Source organism: Dromaius novaehollandiae, chromosome 20 (assembly GCF_036370855.1).
Source record: "Dromaius novaehollandiae isolate bDroNov1 chromosome 20, bDroNov1.hap1, whole genome shotgun sequence".
Lineage (NCBI taxonomy): Eukaryota > Metazoa > Chordata > Aves > Casuariiformes > Dromaiidae > Dromaius > Dromaius novaehollandiae.
This window is the reverse complement of record NC_088117.1, coordinates 11,628,506-11,653,012: the sequence shown is the minus strand read 5'-3', so window position 1 is coordinate 11,653,012 and position 24,507 is coordinate 11,628,506. Positions and strand designations below refer to the sequence as shown.

Sequence of the window (24,507 nt, the reverse complement as noted above, 5' to 3'; positions counted from 1 at the left end):
AGTACGCTATATTTGTGAAAATCAAGCGGAGAATACCGCTAAAAAAGGATTCACGGTGTTGGTTCCTTCTGAAACCATTCAGCAGTTTTGCAAGGTGCAAAATATGTGACAACTTAAAAACCAACATAAAATGTTGACTTGCAGAATTTAAGTGCAACAAGTACATCGAACTATTAAGAAAAATATTTTATGGAAAACAGAACTCATGTTTGATATGCTGAAGACAATTGCTTAAGATTGTGAAAAGCTTTTTTTTTTTTTTTTTAAAGATTTAAAAAAAATATATGAACTTCTGCAGAATAACATTAGAATTATCAGCTAACAGTAGTGGAAATTTATTCTTTTTCATGGACTATTAAAACCAAGCTCATATATTTTAAAACAAAAAGCCATATTACCTAGATCTATAAAAGAAAGACTATCAGAATTTATAAAATACAGAGCAGATTCTTCTAAATACACTAAGTTAAAAAAATTAAGAAGAGTCTGCTTTTAAAATACATGTAGATTTCATATGTGACCTGACTCTAATTTGCTACAGACCACCATGTGTTGGATGCATTGCATTTTTATTTGAACATGTATTTCTAGTTCAACTTTTACGATTGAAGAATTTTTTTTAGAAACCTTAATTACATACCATCTAGCTTCATTTGTTCTGGACAATAATAGTGTATCACAGCTAAAAGAGCAGCACCATCGCTACCGTCCTTCATCAAATCTTCAAGCAAAGGAAAGTAAGGTAATTGCCTGCTTGAAAGATGGTCTCTTCGGTAACGCACCTAACAAAAGAAAACAAGTGTTCATACGATGCCGAGGAGAAAAGATTTTTCCTTAAGCACTGAAAACTCTTTATGGTGGATTCTTTAAAGCATTTTGCTTTATCTAACTCAAAGCAATTGACAAGGTAATCCTCTTCTCTCAAAGGAAGCCAATTCAGAAGAAAACTGCACTTCCTTTCTAATCATTTTCCTCACACCTGAACGCAATCCACACCGCTGAACTCCAGTCTTCATCCACACATTTTAACTTACTACAAGCAACGTAAGTCAAAATCCTTCCACACAGATTTATGAATGCAGCAGATCCAAACCAAGAGACAAAGACAGACTAAATATTTACAAAACATTTAAAGCTTGGGGAAAAAAATAAAAAAGACAGACAAACAAAGAACAATTGCGATGGGCTAGCACTTTCTCACATGTCATCTACATCCAGACGTGCCGTCATGTCCACAGAGAGCAAAGTTCTCTTGGAGAGATTCGGAACATTATATGACTGGCAAGTCAGCATACAATATTAACGTTACGTAGCAAGAAAAAAACATGGCTTTTTCCAAAAATGGTCAGCAACAGGAGCAAGTAGGCCATGTAAATCAATGGCAAAGCCCTCCACGATTTCACTATAAATCAGCACCAAACTCTGTTGCAAACTACCCCATACCCCTCAAACAATTTGGAGGGTGGCTGATGAGTAGTTGAAGCCAACCCACTAAAGATAAAACTAAGTTAGCATCGCTTCTTGCAATTTTGGCAAGAGACATTTTTGTCTTGATATTTACTGAGAATCCGCATGTTAGATTAGTAGGCTATATCTAAATTCCAACAACAACAATCTATCAACAAAAGGAACAACACACTTTGGAGCCTAGCAGATATACTTTTTAGTGTTGGAAAAGATTTCTTTTATACATTAAGTGCATAAATGTCACTTAACATCTCATATGTATCTTGACTGATGCATTTGCCTAACGGACATAATCAGAGAACATATTTATCCACCAAAAAAAAGAAAAGTCAGATTTTACCAAGGTATCATATACTTTCCAAGACAACGTAGGAAAACTGTCTCTATACACAAACACACGCACTCATCTGTGTCAATTTAGGATGGCACAGGCTGAGAAAAACTCTGGTCAAAAGAATGAAGGTCTCTTACAGTCAGAGTAAGAAGAATCTGTTTTATTTATTTGCTTATTGTGCACAAATACAAACAAGCTATGCTAAATTTTCCTGGCAAAGGCAAGTAATTCTAAAAGCTATGTTTACACGCTAATGCTATATTTTCTTTCTGTTTACCAGCTGTAAATTTATTTTTCCCCAGCCTGGAGCACTCCATAAATATGTAATGGAATGTGAATCATACTGTACCACACGAGCATATTCCACTGGTTCCAGCATGCAGTGCGATATGGCATGCATCAGATCAGGCTTACGCAAAAAGAAATGGTGAGATATACGATGGTGATTATTCAGACATGAAACAAATCAAATGCATTAGCAACATCCATTATGCACTGGAAATGTGGTCATCAAGTCCAATAAAATAAGTATGTACACTAAGGTGATCTGGTTAGCTTAAAAGGTTCATTATTTACCCACTTAGTCAAATTAAACACGTTAAAGACAAATTCAAAAATTTCTTTAAAAATTTTTCTTGCTACGGAATTTAAAGTAGATACAATTTTGATTTCCCAGTATTGGCTGTGATTTGTTTAAATTCCATTTAAACCTGTTGCAAAGGAAGTATTTGTAAGACCTCCTTGTTTCTTTTAACTTTGGTGGAAAAACACACATCTATCATTGAGGATGTATTTATGGACTTCTTCATTTAACCCCTTATATTTTCCCCAACTTTTATTCTCTTAACCATTCATTCTTTTATACTGAAAATTCTCAATTCTTTTTTATATTCTAAGCTTTGTTTTGTTTTTTTTTAAAATAAATAACCTAGTTGTTTGCATTAAAGTGCACAAATGGGTGCTACTGAACTCAAAACTGAGTTAACTGTATGCACTAAAAAGAAAGAAAAGGATGACTTCATCTTCAGAGAAGACAAGTGCCTTTGATAGCTTCCAAATCACAAAAGAAGTAAAAAATAATGGAGAAGAGACACAGTGTGAAGAATAGTATGGAGACTGCAAAGTCTGTTAGTAAACCAGTATAACATAAGGGCTGCTGGACTAGCAGTGAGATGATTTCTGTTATACTTCTTCCTTTGCCACAGACTTGGTCAATGACATCATACAAGTCAACTCCATTTCTGTATCTGTTTCTTCTACTCTCCTCCCGATGCCTCTTTAAAATATAAACTGCTTCAGCTTCTTAGAAACGCTATCCCATGCAGGACCCAAGTACCGCTGTCATCTTCAAGCACGCATAGAACATAAGTGATAAGCGCTAGGTCAGTACTTCATCGTATACCATCTCAAGTCACTACGTAAGGCTGGAAGACAGGGCTCTATCACACAATTTATCAGTCTGCAGGTCCCCACTCTAATTTCCTTTATTTCAGAAACGTATGTGTTTTTAATGTGGTCCATACATTCGGTTCAAATAAAAAAAAAAGATATGGGCCAGAAGTGCGGGACTGAGCTCTTTGTGGGAAGGCAGAGAGACTGCGGGGATAGGTGACTGCCAGGCCACTCCTGCCTTTCCCAAATGCACGGCCCTTTTGAATTTACAACCGAGACAACAGCTCTCCTCCTCCCAGACAGAAAATGAAGAACAACAAACCCAGCAAGTAGAGGAGAAAGGATATCGCAGCCAAGGAAAACACAGGAACAACAGAAAATCTCCACAAGTTCAAATAAAACCTGGAAGCTCAGCCAAGAGCAAGCAGGCTTTTATGAGAGAACAACAATTCCACTAAAAAAAAAAAAAATTACTCCTATTTTCATACTTCATTTTATCAAAAATAAAATAAATCCTTTTTTGATATGTAAGATGTTAATTCTGTCTTTTCTCCCATTATGACAGCTTCACTTTCTTTACCATGTAATTCCAATTATTGTAATAATGGGTCCAAAAAGGTTTATTGCATCTTCTAACCCCATCTGACCAAACAACAGTGTTCTGGTTTTGATTTATAAACCCAGTAAAAACTAGGGGGAAAGGCCCAAAGCTTTTTCCTATTTATACTTGAATACTTACATAGTTGAATAAACAGAGAAGTTAGTATTTTCATTTTTGTTTTTTTATAGAAAAGTCAGAGCTACAGTGTGGTATGTATGTATATCCATGCACGTGCATGCACATGTGTGTGTATGTATACAAGGGAGCGCAAGAGCATAATTTAACAAACTATTGCTAACATCCAGAATATCTTAACTGTGGATTCAAAGATTAAGCAACCATTTAATCTGACCAGCTTTTATATCACCTTAGTGCTGCAATCAATTGCCTCATTGCAACAAGCAATAATTTCAACCATTGTTAATTTTCTGAAGTTTTTCGCTGCTACTCCATATCCCTCACTTCTGTACTGTGGAAACAATTTTGAAATGCTGTAAAGTGATTATGCTATATGCTGTACAGTATGCAAAAATAATGTTATGAAAACTAAGCCTGATGAACCAAAAACCAAAAGATAGTTTTTAAAATGATTGTCTAAGAAGCATCGTAATGGAAGCAAACATTCCGAAGAATTTTTAAAAGCCATGGTTTTGTGGATGACAACTGGTGTAAAAGTAGTTCACTTACAGGTACTAATTTCCAATACCATTTGGAAGGAGACTGCTCAGGAAGCAAGGAAAGGAACGTAGGAATAGGAAAGGAACATCAGCAATGCAAGTTATAAGCAGCAATACCTAAATGCACTTCAGCAGTAAACACTTTCATATTTTAGAGTTGTCTTAGGCTAGAAGTTTAATTTATTAAAATGAGATCCAATAGTCTTTAACAGAGAGTCAAATAGTTAACAGGATCGTTCAGATCACACATCAACTTCTAAATTAAACAGCTCTTAAATCCCTTATCATTCAAGGATGTTATTTTACATAAAAGGCATGTAAAAAAACCTTTGCCCTCAATATGAAAGTAAAACAATTGTGTCTAGTTCCTATATTACAATTTTATCCCCTTTGCACAGCAATGCCAATTTGAGGAATGAACATCACAGGGTTTTTTTAAGGCTTCATTAAATCATAAATTGGAACACAGATAGCCAATATACATTATGTTTGAGAAAAATCTATTTTACATTCTCCAGAAATGAAAGTGTACTATATTTTTGCAATGTTAGTGCATTGTGATATAGTTTCAAGGGAAAAAGGTGGAAAAAATTGCACGCACACACACATAACATTTGAATGCCAAGAATATGCTTACTAGATAGAATTTGACTAAGCCCTGAATTTATATTAGATAATTAACTCATGCAAAATGAATATGCCCAAAAGCTTTCAAAATATATGTTATATATTTTGCACTATGAAAGCCGAGTGATGTTTACCCAGATCATAACATTCAAAGGTTGAACAAGTTATTTTAGTCTAACTGAAACTTAAAAGGGAAGTTGAAAGATACCACGGGGACTAAAGGTAAGTAAGGGTACTGACGATACATACAAGAATTGCATGCACAAAACCTCCGAAGTTTCAAGACTTGGATGCCTCACAACAATCTAACAAAGAAAATATTGAAATGTTTTTATTTAAATCCGTCGTCAATACTCCAAATTACAACAAATTTATTTTACCTTTTGGTGTCCCGGACTTTCCATTAATTGCTGTTTTAATTTTATCTCTTTCTCTGTTATCTCTCTCATTTTAAGGTTCACCTAAAAGGGCACAGCATAGAAGAGATATTAAAATACATCTGAATATGTATTTCTACAAGTTGTGGGTTTTTTTCCATTTAACAATCAATCCATTCTAAAAATATAAGAAGTTTATACAATAATGTGTTGCATAAAAAAGGGAATCTTGCATGCATTTTGCTTTAAATGGAGAAAGTTAGTCATTGAAACCGCTTCTGATTTCAAATGGGTCTTGCTGAATCACAAGTATACTTAGACCCATGTAAGATGTACAGACATATAAGCAGTATTAGTTTTCAAGACCAACCATCTTAGTAGTAGTGGCTTTAATTACAATTTTCCCTCTAAGGCTGTGGCAAAACTAAGGTTAAAAAAAAACCAGGTTGATATCAATACAAGTGCAATTAAGCATTTATTTATGGTTCTCCAAAGACGGGCATGTTTCCATAAAAAATGTAAATCTATGAATGAATTTAGCTTATCTTCCAATGCATATCTCATTAGTATATAATAGATAAAAACTGTGTTCTTCTGGTTACCTAACTTCTAGAAACAACATTTGGAACAACAAGCGATGATAAGAAACAGGCACACTTTTCTCAAAGTGAATTTTACCTTGTTAATCCAGAAAACCATTGCATCCTCCAAATCATAGGGTAGTTCTTTTGAGGCACTGAATGTAGAGAAACGCTTGACGCTAGCGACCACCTTTTCAATGCTGATCATTTCTACAGTATAGGCCATCATAAGAGCATCAATCATTGCCATATGAGAACTCTAAAAGAGGAAAGCGAAGACCATTGCAAAATAACATCCTTTCAGGAAAAAAAAAAATCTTTAAATATTCTAGCTGTATTTACAATGAAAAATTTCTGAGGTTAGCGACCTAGAAATTAAAAGCTCTTCATTCCATTAACAATTTTAAATAGTGTTAAATAAAAAAAAAGATCATTAGGTGGATTTAATTAAGCTAACCATTTTGATTGGTGCACAGCCCAGATCAGATTCAGACACAGGTGTATCATCGCTCTCCATGACGTAAATCCCTTTTCGAGACAGAGCCTGGATCACTGACTGGTGTCCCTGCAGAGCGGCCACCTGATCCCCTTTCAGAATGAGGCTACAGACACGACAGTACAGCTCACTGGACAGCAACAGCTTGATGACAGGTGGTTTAATATGTTCTTGCTCATACTGATCTATGTAAAACGGGTCCTTCAGCTCTTCCGGGACATTATCTGAAACAGAGAGTTTCAACAAGTGGCATCAGTAAGTGGCAGCAATTATAAACTAGAAAAAAAAATACTTGAATTCAAAGATAGCCTACGAAAGAGCAAAACAGTGGAAGTGAACAGTCAAACCACAAGATAATGAATATAAAAAAACCTGCAGTTTCATATTGCAAATGGTTTTTGATAGGTCTTTGCATTTACATTTTAATTAAATAAAAGTATACATAATTAGCTCCCTCCCTATACACACTTCAGTAAGAAACCTGTAAGTTACCAGTTAGCTTTCGCAAGTTACTAAGGCCAAAGTTCAAGGAAGCACTTCAACATGGACAAAAGACCAACCGACCTCACTACACCTCTAGTTGTTCCTTTGAATAACGAGACTATGCTGAACTGGAGTATTACCATATCATCTCTAATGATTAGTTCATACTACTAATATCTTAATTTTGTTTTGAATTACAAATTATTTAGTTAGATCACAAGCTAAAATACTCTGTATCAGATAGACAATGTATATCCATCTTCGAAGTAAAATTCACAGCTACTTCAAGCAACATCCCAAAGCATGCACAGCAGTTATTTAACTGTAATACCCAGTTACTTAGCAGGGTTGGCCAAACATTCTCAGCTGAAAAAAAGAAAACCTAGCCAACCATCCCTTGAATGAAATACTATCAAAGGAAATAGACAAAGTCTAAACAACTACAGCTGGTAAAAAACCAACCAAACAAAAAACAAAAACCCACCCTCTGATTAAAGCCTTGTGCATTTAACAAACAGTCTGAGAGACAATTCAGTCTATCTAGTAGTTTATTGCCTATGTTTTGAAGATTAGTGCACTAAAGCAAACTATTGCAGCTTTTCAGCCTTTAAATAAAAACTAAAGCCTATGATGCAAAACTATTCAACTTGGATTTTTAACCATCAGCTAATTCATTTTGGAATGATACTATTTTCATATGTTGTCTTATAATTTTATAAAACTGAACACAGATCCTGAATGCAGTAGTTTACATACAATACCAAATTAACACAACAGAAGACTTTATCCTTGCATGCCACTTCTTCCCCACCCGTTCTCATCCCTCGTGAACACTTACGCAACATTTGCTACTGCGAGCACACCTTCAGAGCTGGCAACGCTGATGGAAAGCAAGGCACTGATAACTAATGTTCTCACCACTCGGGGCAGGTCTAAAGCATTTAAAATCCATACTTCACTATCTGAAGCACTGTCAATATCAAAGGTTCTGACTCTATAACCCAGCCACATGCCAACCGATCTAAACAGCTGGAAGTGGAAGGAAACACTGTTGTTAGCAGTAGTCTCTTGATATCATTGTACGGACATAAAACAAATTAAAACAAGATACATATTGCAAAATAAATACTTCTATGTATATTCAGTAATCAGACTAGAAGCCATTGGTCTTTATAACAGCCTGATTAAACAATAGTCTTCAGCTCCAGCAAAAATACTTTCCAGCCTCCAGCGTGTTACCTTAATAAATGCAAGGCATTTCATCTTTTTTAAACATAAAATTGTATTTTATGCCATCCAGTCACTCTGAAGATCTTCCCCGGAGTCACTTCAACAGTGCACTTTAAATATGTGTATCCATGGGTAACAGAATTGTTAATTTGGCAGTGTATTTACACTCATTCAGCTCATTTCCAAAATAATGAAATCTCCCCATTTTAAAAAACTCCTAGCCATGGCACATCTTTGAATTGTAAAACAATTCACACAATATTTGTATCCTGCAGATCATTTCCTGTCCGTAAAGCAAATAAATTGCTAAAATACCATTACATGAACCAGAAGTGTTTACCACATCTTAAATACAAATATGTAGTAAACTAGTTGTTCTCAAAACAAAACATTCACTCAGCTGGTCAAACAGTACTGCCACTCTTTTTTCAGTTGCATAAAAACAGTATACTAAAATATCTTTCTTATATTACTTTAAACAATATCAGAATTTCTAGAGAAAAATTACACAAAGAGATATCTGATACACAACCACGTATTTATCACACGGTTATACAATCCAAGGTAGCAAATGATCTGCAAAAAATGCCTGGAATTATTTAAGAATATCTGCAGTAATATATCCGTAAAATTTAACAAACTACCCCGGTAGAAGTTGAAAAAATGCAAATGTATGCCTTAAAAAAAATAAAAAGTTAATTACAAAGCTAAATGTTTGAAAATTTATAAAATAGCAAAAGTTAAACTGCTCCTTATTCTGTTGCATTCCTAAATCATCATGATTACTTGGGTCTTTCTTCCCTTTCCTCCCCAAGCAGTTTAGAATGCATTTGCTCACAAATTCAGTAAGTTATCTGGAACAGCCACGTTAACATTCAGTCTTGGCTTCACGTGTCTTTTTAATATTCATTATTTAGTTCAAAATGGAAAGTTTTTTCAAGTTTTTTTTTTAATTAAGATGGTTATTTTTCTTTTATGTGACATTTAATACTTTAATATATGGACTATATACCAAAGACAGTGGGAAATGACACAGTAAAACACCACTGGCACTACATAAAAAGTATTCAATAACATAATTGCCCATTTTATGTGAAACAGATAATAATTTAGATATTTTTATTCTTCTTAACATTATTCAAACAGGCCTACAATCAAAGGCTGTTGAGTTGTAATTCAATTTAACAGTGATTGCCGGTTCCAGAAAGAGACCGACGGCTTCCATTTCCAATGATTGAGAAAGGAACCAAAATTAAGATGTAAAGCAGTCCATATTATTCAACATTTTAGCTTTATTACAAGCACCTACCCCTTAAACAATCTAAGATACACTGCTTTTTAAATAGTAGGAAATAACAGTATGCTAGCTGACACTCCTAAAACATCTGCGATGAAGTACATTGCTGGTAAGATCATTAGCATTATTCCAATTTTAAGAGGATTTTCTTTAAAACACAAGTATGCCTATTCAAAATGTCTGAAATCTGAAGTACTTCTTCCACATGCTGTTTTTACTATAAACTTATGCTTTCCGCCAATTCTGCAGACCACCACAGCGCAGGGTATCCAAGGTGACTGTCTGAAACTGGACACACAACCCCCCCCCAAAAAACAAAACAGAAAAACAAAAAAACAAACCACCACTGAATTTCCTCCAACAAAACAGCTGTTCGGCTATCTATGCAGACTATTGCGTAAGCAAGTAGCTCACTTAAGTTTTTCTCCAGGTCCCTTTTACCCAAGGTTGACTATAACTATTTTATAGACTGTAACAACAACAAAAGAATGCCAGTAAGGAAGTATGCTACCACCGCTATAACACCAACATGAAAAATCATGCTGGTATTTTAACAGTGGTAACATACTTCCATATTTGCTATTACTGTAAATAAATTACATTTAACTTTTTCTACTGCAGCATTTAGTTATCTTGTTGATTAGGAAAAGCCAAGAGCAAATGTATAGTCATTTTCATTCCTTCTGACCAAGCTTTCACATCATTAGTCTTTGACATAGCAGCGCAAAATCCAGAACATGTAAATCCATAAATAGTGGCAGAGACATCCCTGGACATCTGAACTTACACATGTACACATCAGCATCCTTTCTGGAACTGACGAGATTTTAGTTTGATGCTATGTTAAATCAAGCAAGTCTAGGCATTCAAAATTCCAAAATATTTAAAATAAAATTCAGAAAGGAAATATTAGTACAAAAGCTAAAATGTGTATCTGCCAAATCCAAAAAGGCTTTTAAGGAGTCATAAAAGCAGAGTACGACCATGATCCACCTCTTACTTCAATCACAAGCTTGCTGCCAAACAAAAAGGCGGTTGTCAGCAGCAGCCTACTGCTCCCCTCAAGACCTTGAATTGATAAACACGATTCGACTTCAAGGGAAATGACCTAAACAGAAAACACACTTAAAGCTGGGATAAAAGAGCCTATTTACTACCTTTTAAACGGTGACACAATGCTACACATCCATATTTTCACAGTGGCTACAGAAAGCGGCATTCTCTTCAACACTAACACACCCAGAGGACACACAATCTATCAGTCCGGGGTGTTTCACGGATTACAAAAACGGAGGAGACTATCAGACCTGACGCTTAGCTTGCTGCATAACACAGACAGTAAGGCATCCCCAAACTGATTCTTGTTTAAAATAGCAGTATTTTAAAGATTTTTAAAAGTCTTTCCTAGCAATAAAATAGTCAATCTATTTCTTAGCAACAAGATTTGCTGATGCAGAAATCAATATATTTAAGATTCTCGCTAAAAAACGCAAAAATATCCCCAAACCCCTCATACTTTGGCTACTGTTCTCTGGTTGGAACTTCCAGTCAAGAGATCTGAAATCGTGTTCTTCTATGCTGAAGAATCTTCTAATTTCATGTTTCTAGTCTCCATATAATTGCTTACAGACTGAACAGATTAGATCAGGATTAAAGGTACAGGGGAGAAGAAAATAACTTCTCGTATCCGGACTAATCTCCTGCTCTATAGCTCATTCTTGCTTCAAAGAATTGAATGTAGTGCAGTTCTTGTATCCAGATTACAACACAGATGTGAAATTATATTTCAATACTATGATAACAAGTTATTCCTAAATATTAATTTTCCACTGTTTGCAACTTAGCTCACTGTAAACACTTGCCCAGTTTTATTTTTTATATTTTGAGTGTATGCAACATTTCTGCCAGCTAAATTTGGAGACCAGTGCCTATCTGCTATAGAAAGGCACAACGTTTTAACTGATGTGATGTCCCAGGTAAAGGCCCGTTGAAATTTTAAGATGTAAAGATCACACCAATGCTCAAGAGCAGCAATAGGATTAGCTTTACTACATAATTCAAATTTGCTTCATACTTTTCTTGTGGACATCATTATACTGTCCACACAGCAGGCACAAATAAACAAAAAGAGAAACAAATAGGAAAAACTGTAATGCAAAAAGGATGCTACAGAAGTATATAAGCTGAGAAACACCCATACAACATATTGTAGCTACCCTGTATACAATGTAATTAGCTCAAACTTGGGATAACAGTCTTTCTGGTCAGCCACCTCACAGTGATCTCACAGGGCATTATCTTCAGTATTTGAAATCCATATCTGAAAGTACAACCTAGAAGACCTATTTACCTTTCACATTACTGCTAATTATTTTTATCTGTAGTATAATGCCACATAAAACAAATACCTGCAGCACACAGGTCTGCTCATTCACCAAAACCCGCTTACAAATGTCAAGATTCCCACGTAGCCAAAACATCAGAAACGCATTGTCAGGTTTAGGGCAATTAAACATCATCAGAATTTACATAATGCTAGTTTAACCTTCAATTATATGGTACGGATACACAAATATCCACCTTTTCTCACCATTTTTTATGTTTAGACCAACTCCAAACACGTCATATGCTTTTAGCCTGCCTCAGTACAGAATATGTCAATGCTCTTTTCAAAGAAAAAGGCCAATCTTTTCAAGTCCTGGTTTCTATAAACATCTTTTTCAACACCTTACTTTCATGACCTATAACTGTACTTAGCTGTTCTAAAAAATAAGTTCATTAAAATCCTGTATTTTTACACATTATTACTTTGGACTTCTAAAAAAGAAGGAAAGAAAGAAAAAAGAAAAGAAAAAACTTCTAAGCTGTTTCTACAAAATTTCTGGTTGGACTGAATTTAACAAATCCTGCCAAAGAAAGCAAAAACAACTAAACCATGTCCTTTTTTGTTTATAATAAGCAAATATCATCTTAATACCATCTTAAGATTCCCTCTTGATTCCAAATCAAGCCACTTTTATGTTACTATTGCACATTACTGAAAAGCTTGCAAACATCTTCCATTTTTTGTATTGTGCTTTCTAAGCAGTTACATCTCAGAAAACGTTAGCAGAAAACTTTAATGCAAGCTTTACAATCGTCAGCTTTAGACAGACTGAGGAGTTCAAAGACATAAAACTTAAGAACTAACAGGGGCTTTTATAGCAACTTCAAAACAACACCATGCAACCTGATCATCAGATTTGTTGAAAGCAAAGTACTCTCCCGACTATTCAGTTTGTCCCAAGTTTTCTATCAAGAATTGTCCAAGAATATGTCTAAGGACTATGCTTAGGCTCAGCTGACTGGATCTCTTTTGCACTGCTTTTATATAAATTTTCCATCACATCACTTGGCAGTTGCAAGCAGAGAACTCATCATAGAACAAAGACGCTCACTTCTGCTATCTACGCTTATAAAAACAAGCTAATAATACATTTTTCAAGTTTCAGCGCAAAATCTTAAGTGCTCTTGTCCCAGTAAGTCTAGCAGAGAAATACCTCTACCAACTATTTTTATAAGAGAGGAAGCACTCAAAAATAAGCCAGCACAATTTCTCATGAAAACACTATTTTGGTCTAGTCCTTCATGTCAATGAGTTCTAGTCTCTCAAAACATTGCCAGTACTAAGTATAAATTTTGTGTACAACAGTTCATAAGATTACAAAAATAACTTTGCACACAGCAACAGTCCAAGACAATTATTTCAAGACTCTCCCCTACCCACTTTAAGGCAGAGACTACTTCTTTATCATCCCACTTACAAAAACCCACTCAAAGATGCTTACCTAAATATTTTATAAAGAAAAATGCAGCAATTTGAGCATATTTGACTCATCATCTGAACTAGAGAAGTAGATACCAACCAGATGTTATTTTATCCCCAGAAGTATGAAGAACTGGTTTCATATGGAAAAAGAGCCAAGGCACTGTGATAAACAGAATGAAGCTTCTTAGAATTCTGAATACAATTTTATTAATATCAGTACACGTTCACAGAATTATTTAGTACTGCATAGATGTTCCCTAGGCTGCAGATCATGAAGCAGAAGTTGCACTTTTTCAGCAATTAAGTCTTAGTCTATATTAAAATAAAAACACATTCTGTTTTGGTTCTCGTATTATAAACTCTAAGTAATCTGTAACATTACACAAGAAAATTTATGTACAATGGTCAGAAGAAAAGCAAGCTAAAAAGTTTGTATACTGCTGGTGAAAGTGATCTCGCTCTTACTATCATATCTTTTGATCAGGTAGAAAGCAACAAATCTGAATGAAGCAGAAGAGAAAATAATGATTATGGAATTCTTCACCCCTGTATACTTCACATGAATAAGTAAGAAAATAGGGGTTATTAAAAAACTCGAATGTTTAACTACTAGAATATTTGCAAAACACAACAGCTTTCTTAAAAACATTTTTATTAGAGACCTGAGAAGAAAGCTGACAAAACAAAAATAGGGAACCCAGCGGTCTACTTACGTAGTCAGTTTAGCCCAGGAAATATTTTCACATTGACTATACCAATGATCGCCAACTGTGGGTAGCTATACAGTACTGTAAACCTTATTTAACAGGTAAATGTTACCTACCTACTTCAGAAATAAAACAGCCACTACTTGAATTTCCTCTGCTGTGCAATACATGAACGCTTAGCTTTCCTGATGGTCTCTTACCAAAGATCTCAGGTTAATGTCAGAGCTAAGTCTGGAATCCCTGTAAAGCTCCTAGCCCTAATAAGTAAGTAGGTAAAAGCCACCAAGTTCATTTTAACCAGTCTGAATTTTACACACTGTTTAAAGAAGCAGTAACATTTGTTATGGAAAAAGATCTAAACACCACACTAGCTGACAGCAAGCTGGAACTCAGAAAAAATTTCATACACTCCTTTGATATCTAAATTTTAATTCTATAACCATGCCAATGGAAAGCATAATTCCTACACATAAATTAATGCTGTACTAACTAAATCTGCTGAGAAAACAAAATTTTTGATTGTCATTGTACATTTTCCCAAGTTGTAATAAATGAAAACTGACCAGTTTTGTCAGCTTTCACTGCTGCTGCTCAGAGCCGGAGGGAAACAGTCCAAGTGACCGATCGGGTCCATTTCACTCTGCTCAGCTTTTTCCAGTGTGTGGTCCTATTATTACTTGGAAATCTGGTTTATTCTAATGACTGTGAAAAAGCAGCATCTCTCACGGATGGCTTGCCAAGCTTATCTAAACCTCCTACACTTACTTCTGAAAGGTCAGAATGAGTTTTTCAAGGGATTTAAGTATCTTGTGAACTAAAGTCCCACAAAAGTCAATGGCATCTTTGCTTCTAAGCCACGTAACCACGAAGAATTTTATTTTCAAATTGCTATTAGAATTCCTTATTTTTAAAACACGTTTAAACTGCATGTAATCAAAATTCTCTGATAAAAAAAAAAACTCTGTTCTAATCGAATTCCATTCCCTTCAACTACTGTCTCAGCCAAACAGACTTTGTATCTTACAGGTGTACAGAAGGTTTCTAGATGTTTGTACATAGACCTTCGCAGAGATGCAAATACTCCAAGATTTGTTTGGGGAGAGGGAGGGGGAAGACTCCAAACGGGGAAACACCTTCCTTGGAAACACCGTTCTTCTGCGTTCTGGAATTTAGACAAACAGTTGTAAAACCTCCCTCTGGATTCCATCTGCGACTTCCAGGCAGCCACCAGAGAAACAGGCAGGAGGAGCTATCTGCTGCCAGGAACAACCCGTACAGCTCAATTCCCAGGCAAAAAGGAGAGTGCCTCACTAGCAGGACTTATACCCAAGAGAAAACATAGCTTGCCTGGCTACCCAAATTCTCTCTTTAGGATGGGCAGAACAGAGAAAAGATGGAATGCCTCATCAAATGAAACAAAGCCCAGACCAGGAGTTCAACTCCCAATTATCTGCCTTGCATGCCTTCAATAATTTGTCTTTGAGGAAATAAATAAACAAAGTAGCATTTTTCATAAGCATAGCAAGCTTAGATGTGGAGAATTCAAATAGCCTGTAATATTAACTAGAAATCACAGTTTCAGATACCAACAGTGTAAGCGGCTGAAAGTAACAGTCTACACTAGAATCAAATTTCTGTTCTTGACCATTCCCACACTTAAGTATGAGCTTAGCCTTACTCAGAGGAAAATGAAATCCACAATATGCACCAGCATTTGCAAGACTGGGGCACAAAATTATGTCAAGTCATATATGTCAATTCCAAATCTAGCATTTCAGAAAAACACTCTTTAGTAGCCACTCAAAGACAGTTATGAAAAGCCTACAAATAACAATTACTTCAGAAAATAAGATAGCGTTTTGATATTATAAACAGAGAAGCATTTTTTCCACCAAATTGACCACAACTAAGTCTAAAATAACAAAAACAAAATTCCAAAAAACAAATATAAAATACAAAAACCAAAAACTCTCCCTTGCTTTGTAGCTGTCCAAGACTTACTGAATGATACCAATATCTTAAAAAAGAAAAGAACACAGAGAGACAACGAGTAATGTATTAACACCAAACATTATTCAAAATAATTATCATAGAGGAAACCTTTTAAAATCCATCTGTCTACGAATTAAAGAGGCTTATATGTTTCTAAGTATTTTGGAATGCTATTCTAGAAGTAATGGTTACTATGTGACAACGCCTGCAGGAGCCATTTCAAAAATCAAACTAAATTTCCAGGGGCCATGGTCCTACAAAGATACGTACACTCAAAAGACCCCACTCACTGGAGCTAACAAAGAATGGCAACACCAAAAGCCGTAGCAAAAATAAATTCTTCCTACTGTTCCTGGCACTTAACCTCCAAAACATGTGATCTGAACAAGCCTAAATACAAGTGCAAAATACTGCCAATTGCAGCTACAGCCTTCTCTATGGTGCAGATCTCATCACTTTCATTACTGTAGATAAAAGAAATTAGGAAAGATTTGGGTTTTTTTCCCCCCAAAATTTTTAACCAATCCTGTTCCAAAACAGACTGATGCATCCCTGAGTTCATAATGGAGCCCCAGATGAGACTACCAAAGAAACACGAGGCCTTAAAGCTTTCTCTGTGGTGTATGATCCATTCTAGTTGATCCCAATTTAGAATTAGCTTTCTTTTGAAACAAAGTCAAAATATAAATGGTGTCTCCACGTCTGGAACGTATGCTTTATCACTAAAAAGTCTTCAGTAGACATTACAAACAATTCCAGCAATCGAAAAATATTTGCATGAGGAAATGCCTGTGTAGTTCTTTTAAGTCATCAACATTATATTAACACTGTCCCAGAATTCCCACTTTTTTTTTTTAAACTTCATCTGATAAAAGACTTTGGTCTCTTATGGCTTGTAGTAAAATATCTCCATGAATATTAAACATTAAAAAAAACATAATTTTCTGTTTTCCGCACAATCATGAAGGTGATGAGGACATTGACAGGGCTGGAAATATTAACAGAAAAATATTATCCTTGTTGAAATATTTTCTCTATATTATTTAACTGTAGGAATGGACTGCTTTTCTTCAGCCTTGTCACAAAGTAAGCTAGCGTTAATCCACTAAGCATATTATGAGTTTGGCAAATTAGGCTTAGATTAATAAGGCTATCTCATTTTCCAAAACAAGATTTTGTACATGTTTTTATTATGTTTTGTTCTGGATAAACAAAAACAAGTACTCTGTCACATTTCTACATAATGAAGCTACTTAAAACTCAAGAGGTATCCAGTAATAATAATTCAGAACAGACAGGTAGATCTAGCTCAAAATGAAAAAGCAGATCTCAACGGATGCTGGGAAAATAATTTATAAATGATACCCACAAAATCTTTATTTTTCCATGTTTGACTGTAACGGTTTCTGACAACATAAAGGAAAGAAACTCTTCTATCCCTTACAACTTGCTGTTTTACATCACAGAACATAAATATCTTTTATCTGTTCAGTCAGTGGGGTGGGGTTTTTCTACTACATAAAAGAATTTTGCTGACCATAAATGGATTTCTTTTTAGTTCATTTTTAAACAAACACCATAATCTGACAAAAAGAAAACCAACAAAAAACAAACAAAACCTCAGCATACAAAGAGTGTCAGGTCTTAGCATCAGCTGGCCAAGCTGACCAGACAAGGAAGCACATTAAGCCTCAGCAGCCTGGAGGGACTCGAGAACGGCAAGCGGTGGCACACGGCTCTGTGCAGGAAAGTCTGCTTAGCTAAAATGAAGATTTAGACATTTGGAGATATACATTCCTCAGAATAACCATCTGTGGGCGTTCACCATTAGGCCTGCTGGCACACAGCAGTTTATACAGCCTCATTATTCCTGCTGAAGGTACCAGGAAAGGCACAATATCACAAGAGAATGGATGGATATATTATTGGTATTTAAAACAAAGGCGACTCAAGCCTAATTTCGTCACTTCTGGAACGGCAGGGGAGCAGAATAAGCAGGAACACAGAGGAGCGTGCCTTCCCGATAAGGGCGATCTTACCTATTCCGTAGGCTTTAGCACAGATCCATTGTAGATTAGCAGCTATTTTTGCTCTGGCTGAATCATAGAGCTCCAGAGGGACGATCTCCACCGCGCCATCCGCCAGGGCATCCATCTTTCTCCTGGCGCTATCTCCGCCCGCGCACACATCGGCATCCACCATCTGAAACAGCAACAAAAGACGGCGGGGTTCACCCGTGCGCCCTTCCCGGGGGGGCACCGAGGGCGGCGGCGACCCCAGGCCCCGAACGCCCCCCCGGGCCCGGCTCCCTGCGCGGCGGCGGCTCACGCGGCCATTTACAGCGCGCTGGGACATCAAAGAGCGCCGAGCCCGCAGGCAGCATCTTTTGGGGGGGGGGGTATTGGGGGGGGGGGGTTGTGTTAAAAAAGGGCCAGCGCGGAGGCGGCGAAGGGGGCCCAGCCCGTCACCTGCGCCGGAGAAAGGCCGAGGCGCTGCCCCCGCCCGCCCCCCGCCCGCGGCGGCACCTGCGGCTCCGCTGCGCGCCGCGCCCGCGAGCAGCAGCACAGGCTCCGCGCGCGCACCCCCATGGCCGCCGCGGGGGGGGGGGGGGAAGCGGGGGGGGCGGCTCCCCCGCGCCGCCCCCCCACCCCCGGCCCCGCATCCCCGCCCCCACCCGGCGGCGGGGGCGGAGGGAGAGGGGCGCAGCCCGCCCCGCCGCGGCCTACAGGCCCCGCCGCCTCACCTTTCCGCGCTACGGCCGCCGCATCGCCGCCGCCCGCCCGCCCGCCCGGCCGCCGGCGGGGAGGGGAGAAGGGGGCTCCGCAGCCCGGTCCCGCCGCGCCGCTCGCGGGCAGGGAGGGAGGGAGGGAGGGAAGGTGGCAGCCGCCGCCGCCGCCGCCGCCGGGCCGGGGCTGGCTGCGCTCGTGCCCGCGCGCGCGCATGCGCGCACCCCCCGCCCCGCGCGCCCGCCCTCCCTCCCAACCGGCCGCGCGCGCGCGCGCGCGCGCTCGGCGGGAGCAGGCAGGGGGCTGCAGTGCGCAGGCGCGCGAGGCCGCGGGCCCGGCCGCCTCCGGCCGTCGCTAGGCAACCGTTGCCACGGGAGCGGGCGCGGGCCCGCCGCGGGCTGCGAGGCGCGTGTGGAGGCCGCGCCGCGGGCGCCGCCGCCGGCCGGGCCCCCGCTCCCTGCCCGCGTTTCCCCCCCAGCCACAGGCCTGGTTCCCCCCCAGCCACAGCCCGAGGCGCCCGGGCCTTGGAAAGCCGTGATGCACAAAAGCTGCTCCTGGCTCGGCCAGCGGCACAGGGCCGATGGCGGACGGACCTCAACCCACCTGGTTTGCTTTGTGGCGATTCTCAAAAATTCCCTTTTCCTGCACACGGCCGGTAGATTTCATACACGCTTCAGAGTCGCGAGAGACGGATTTGGTTCTGTCTTGAGATTCAACGTTTATTTACCTACAGCTTTTCAAAGCGCGAGCGAAGGGCATTTTATTTCACGTCATCAAGAAATACGATCTGACGTTCAAAGGTTACCCAGCGAGATCACACGTGAGGAACGTAGATGTCCTCTGCAAGAAACTTCCTAGTTGTTTCATAATCCCTGTTGGAAGAGTTCGCTTTTCACTACGGTTTTTACAAGCTGTAGTTCTGTGATGTTGTTGTTATAACAAGCTGCTTTTGTTTTTAGATTAAGTATTAAAGTCCAATCCAAATCCCCTTGAAGGCCAGAAGAATGTCTTCACTTCCCCCGTGACCTGGGCACGAAACGCGCTGCAGGAGCAGACGCCGGGGCGGGCACCCGGGACGGTGCACACCAGGAGAAAATCATCCTCGTTTTGCCTCTGATATATTTTTGCTGTAGATAAAGAACAGATCTAATCGCTAAACTTGTCAGAATCGCTTAGAGAGAAACAAAACGTGTGTTCAGAGGCTGCCAGGTTACCCCCGAAAAGCGGAGTCGGGATTGCCCAGACCCCTGAAAACTCCCTGAATAAAACAGCGGAAACTTTGGCTCCAGAAAATGAACATGGGGAAGAGTCTCGTGGCAAGGAGAATGCAATCCTTTTACAAGTTACTGCAAAACTTAAGAAAGCAGATTTTTTCCATGTCGGTTGTTCAGACATGACCAGCACTTCATGGTAAACTGCGAGAGAGACTCATGTGAGCGTCCCCTGACCTTGGGGTTTCCTCCTGCTCTGCCCTTGCCGTTTTTACAGCGCTGTCCTCCAGACCTGCAGCTGTGTATCCCTCTCCTCCGGGCCTGCTCTGAGATGTGCTGCGGCGAATTTGCACGTCCTTAGGGGGAAGCTAAGATCCATGCTCAGGGGAACTTCACAGCTGGTGGTGAAGCGGCTCGTCAAGGACTCAGCACTGGCTACTGCTAGCATCCTCAAAACCATCCTGCAGATAAAATGCCTGCGTTTAAAATGGGAGGGTCATCGGTGAATTACTGAATGTTTGCTTTTCCCATGAGAAAATTAATCTCTCTCATAGTCAGTAGCAGTAAATTCATGTTTAATTTAAGTACCACTTGTCTCTTTCCTGTATTCCACCGTAAAACATGCTTTAAGGCTTTTCTCCTGGAAAACATTAATGCATTGCTTTATTATATGACATAATTTTCCTATTATTCTCCTGGATTCCTTAACCGTTCGGGGTGGGAGTACACATGAAGTGACAAACACTGCACAGCTTCTCTTCCAGCAAGCAGAGCTCCGGCTTTGCTTACCAGGATGTAACGCCTCCGAGAGATTACTGCAGCCAAACACAGCACCTCGTACACGTTGCAAAAGCAAACTCAGGTGCTTGCTTTCTGCCCTGCTGGAAGAGTGCCTGGGATTTCCAGGTTCTTCCACAGCGCTTTACTTATCAGTATGGGAGTCTGTATGCAGAAAGAGAGTATCAGTCCGTTGTCATCCCATGGAGACCGGATCTAAATTCATGCTGTAATAAAATGCCTGTATAATGCGTGGTGTAGGTGTGGGTGTACTGAGGGTGTGGGGAGAAAACGAGAGCTGACCCATCGCTGGCACCTTCCTGCCAGCGGTGCTGGAAAGGCCGGTCGGGGACCGGGGTCCTCCCGCAGCAGGACAACAAGTCCCCGGGAACTGCGCCCGGGAGCTGCGGCACACGGAGCCAGAAGGGCAGCAAAGGGGTCCGTATAGATCTTTTTTCCCTGCTATTACCCTTGCAAGTTTTCGTGAGGGTCGAAAGGGCTGAGGACTGCCTCGTCAGAGCAGCAACAAATCGCTCGTGCAAACGCCTCGTCCGCCCCGGTGCTGAGCGCCTAATAGCCGCCGCGGGAACCGGCGTAGCGCCGAAACCCGGCGCTGCCGCTGCAGATTACACCGAAGCAGCAAATTGCATCCGCTGCACGGCCGCGCACGCCCAGGGGCTTTAGCATGCCCAAGTGCACGCTACAGCGCTAAAAAAGAATGTGCGTCTCGCCTCGGAAATTCAGTGCCATTTCTTTCTCGCTAGAAAAAGAGATGGGGTCAAAAAGACATCTGAAACATCGCACGGATGAATGACGCCAGGATGCCGTAACATGAATGCGGGAGGAGGAAAGAAGCAGATTCAGTTGTTTCGCTAATGGTTTTAAAACGTCTTTCTCTCCCTTGTACAAAATAGTTTCCTACAACAGTTCATTATGTATCCAACCTTTAGGAAGTGAGAGCGGAATATTATTCTTAGCAATAGAAGAATAGTCATTAGAGGAAAATTGCCAACAGCACGGGAAGAGTTTCCGAGGCGTGATGCAGTTATCTGTGATTGCCTTGGCTCTGCAGCGCATGGAGACCACGCGGCAGCTCGCTTTTGCCTTGCTCTGCACAACCACGTGCAACAAGCAGTATTTTTAATGTAAATACAGAAAACAGAACAAATTAAGCACAGATAAGTAGTGCTGCATTTCATTCAGTCAAACTTAAAGTCTTAGAGTTAATGTGCGTGCAGGTTAGCTAATATGCTGATGGAGCTCGATCGCTGCTCCTGCCTCTTGTCCATCGCTCGCTGCATGAAGACGATCAACATCACATTAAAAATAATACTTGCATTTAGCACTTATCTTCAAAGCGCTGTACAAACATTAATTAATGGCTCTGTTATTGCCGGGGGGAGATGGCAGAGGGAGGGGGGACCAAGCTTCTCGCCGGGGCGTCTCTCGAGCAGACAGCCCTGCACTGTGCCGTGCCGTGCGGGATGCCCCTCACCGCGGCCACGGTTACCTGCAGCAGCTACAGTCCCGGAGGTGACGGCAGCGGGTTTGAAGGGTCTCCATTAAAAACAGGAGAGCTTTTGGACATAAGATATTGTTATGTAAGAGATCATTTGTTTTCAAAGTCACAGGGTTATTTTGCAGGAAGACGATGGGGCGATTGCATTTGCAGCCCGTTGGGTTTCCAGACCCACTTCCCCAACAAGACAAGGACACTTTGGAAAGTAAAACTCCATTTACTGCAAATGCGTAACTACACAAAGAGAAAATTACTTATCCCCAACTTCTGAACCAGTATTCAAATATTATTGGATAGCGATGAATAACTGAAAGGCAGAAGAAATGAGGAAGTAAACTGAATTGATTTCCAAAGCGCAGCACCGCTGGCCCCTGCTCCCGGCTGCGCTCTGCGAGGTGCAATAGCAGTGCACGGGGTTTAGTGCGTCCATGCCGGTAAACGCACATTCCAGATGAGCAGCACTGGCCTCGGGGCCCTGGCAGCCTCACGTGCAGGGAAACGGGGCGTAATCACCCCATAATTCGGGGTAGCTTAAACCCGCCTTAAACCTTTGCTGGTTTTTGCCACCAGGGTCCTGCCTGGCACAAGCAGCCCCCGGCCGGGACGGGAGCTTCAGCCGGAGCCGTGTTTGCCGCTGCACCAGCCCGTGGCAGCCACGTGCAGCTCCCCGGCGTCCCGTCGCCCGCTCACGCTCGCCTGCAGAACCAGCTAGCGCTGCTGGAGCTGCAAAGCGGCCTCGTCTCGGAGCTCTGATTAAAGGCAGGGAGAGGCGCTACGCGTGCACGCACGCGGGCTTAGCTACCGCCTTCCTCTGCACCCGTCTGCAGACCGGCCGGAGGGCAACTGCACTTGCAGCTTTACCAGCCCGACCAGCAGAGCGAGCAGGGCCCCGGGCTTCAGCGCCTCTCGCTCGCAGGCTCTGTTTGATCCAGCCAGATACGACGGAGAGGACTATTTTTAGCGGCATGGGAGCGCTGCACGAGGCTCCGTACTTTGCAAGAGCAGCAGCAGTGACAGCGACGCAGCAGCGACATGAGCTAAAAGTCAAGAAATACCCGGGTGCTTTAATGCCTCTCCGCGGCGGCTGGCGTCACGCGCCCCCGCGAGCAGCCATGTCCCTCATCGCTGCTGTCAGAGCACCCGAGGCTGTTATTTTTAGCACGCTGTGCTATAAATACAGGCAGGGGAACCCACGGAAACCCGACAGACCCGGGAAGCGACGCACTGGGACGGCGAGCAGCGGGACGTCCCGCACCCGGAGCCGCCACCATGACACAGGGACCGGGCCCGCCTCTGCCAAGCGACCCAGGGCTGGAGAAAGCCTAAGCAGCTCCCAACCATTTATGACCCCTCGGCGACTCCGGGCAGGATCCGCCACACCAGAGCCGCTCGGAGCACGAGCATGCTTCCTGCAGGGGGGAGACGGGGGCGGAAGGGCCCTTTGGGAGCCAGCGCGGAGAGATCAGACCACACGGAAAATTGCAGTTTTCCCTTCTCCCGGGGCGCTTCGCTGGGCAGGAGTGGAGGCGCCCACGGTTGGGGAGCCAGGCGTGAGACACCCGGCCTGGGAGCCCTTTGTGCGAGGACAAAACAGAGGTTTGCTTTTAACATAACGTGGTTTATGCCCAAGCTATAGCAGCTTGCAAGAGCCAGGTAACCTCATCTTTGGTGAATGATTTTCCCCCGGAGCGCACCAGCAGCCACTCGCACCTGCACAGCACACAAGAGAAAAAAAGCCCGAACATTCAAACAGCACCAAGCCTTAGTTAAATGCACAATCCCTGCAGCAGCCGCTTTACACCACGCAGGCATCATGGCCAGAGACCTCGCGCTTAACCAGTCCGACCGGCTCGCAGCTCTGCGCACGCCGCTTCCCGAGCTGGGTGAGCTCGGCCCCACGGCGCTGAGGTCACCTCCGAGCCGGCTCCATTCACCAAACCAGTTTGAGGACTGGAACTCTCCTCCGTGACAGCACGACGTGCCGGTGCAGGATCTGTGCCCCAACGCGCAGAGGGCCGCGGGCTACCGCCTGCCAAATGCGGCTGCCTCTAGCTTCGCCGCCGGCCGCGCGCACTGCCGAGGGGGCCGCGGGCAACGCTCAGCCTCTGCCCTCAGGCCTCCTGTTTGGGCACCAGCTCCTCAACCAGGTCCGAGTTAGACCTTTGGCTTTGAGAGCGCTGGTGACCTCTCCGGGTTTATTTTGGT

The 24,507-nt window shown here is 41.4% G+C and overlaps 1 protein-coding gene across 2 annotated transcripts in view; it reads right to left on the bottom strand.

Moving 5' to 3' along the window:
- Positions 1-18,660, bottom strand: part of CAMSAP1 (calmodulin regulated spectrin associated protein 1) — a 30,471-nt gene extending 11,811 nt beyond the window's left edge. The window contains exons 1-7 of one of the 2 annotated variants that reach the window (XM_064523885.1): positions 18,595-18,660; positions 18,109-18,271; positions 6,514-6,776; positions 6,154-6,315; positions 5,479-5,559; positions 4,482-4,514; positions 641-782 (exon numbers count right to left, since the gene is read on the bottom strand). In XM_064523885.1, the coding sequence (XP_064379955.1) occupies positions 641-782; positions 4,482-4,514; positions 5,479-5,559; positions 6,154-6,315; positions 6,514-6,776; positions 18,109-18,271; positions 18,595-18,657 (907 nt within the window). In that variant the 5' untranslated portion in view covers positions 18,658-18,660. The remainder of the gene's footprint in view (positions 1-640; positions 783-4,481; positions 4,515-5,478; positions 5,560-6,153; positions 6,316-6,513; positions 6,777-18,108; positions 18,272-18,594) is intronic. The other variant, XM_064523886.1, reaches the window with a different exon arrangement.
- Positions 18,661-24,507: the final 5,847 nt, after the last annotated feature.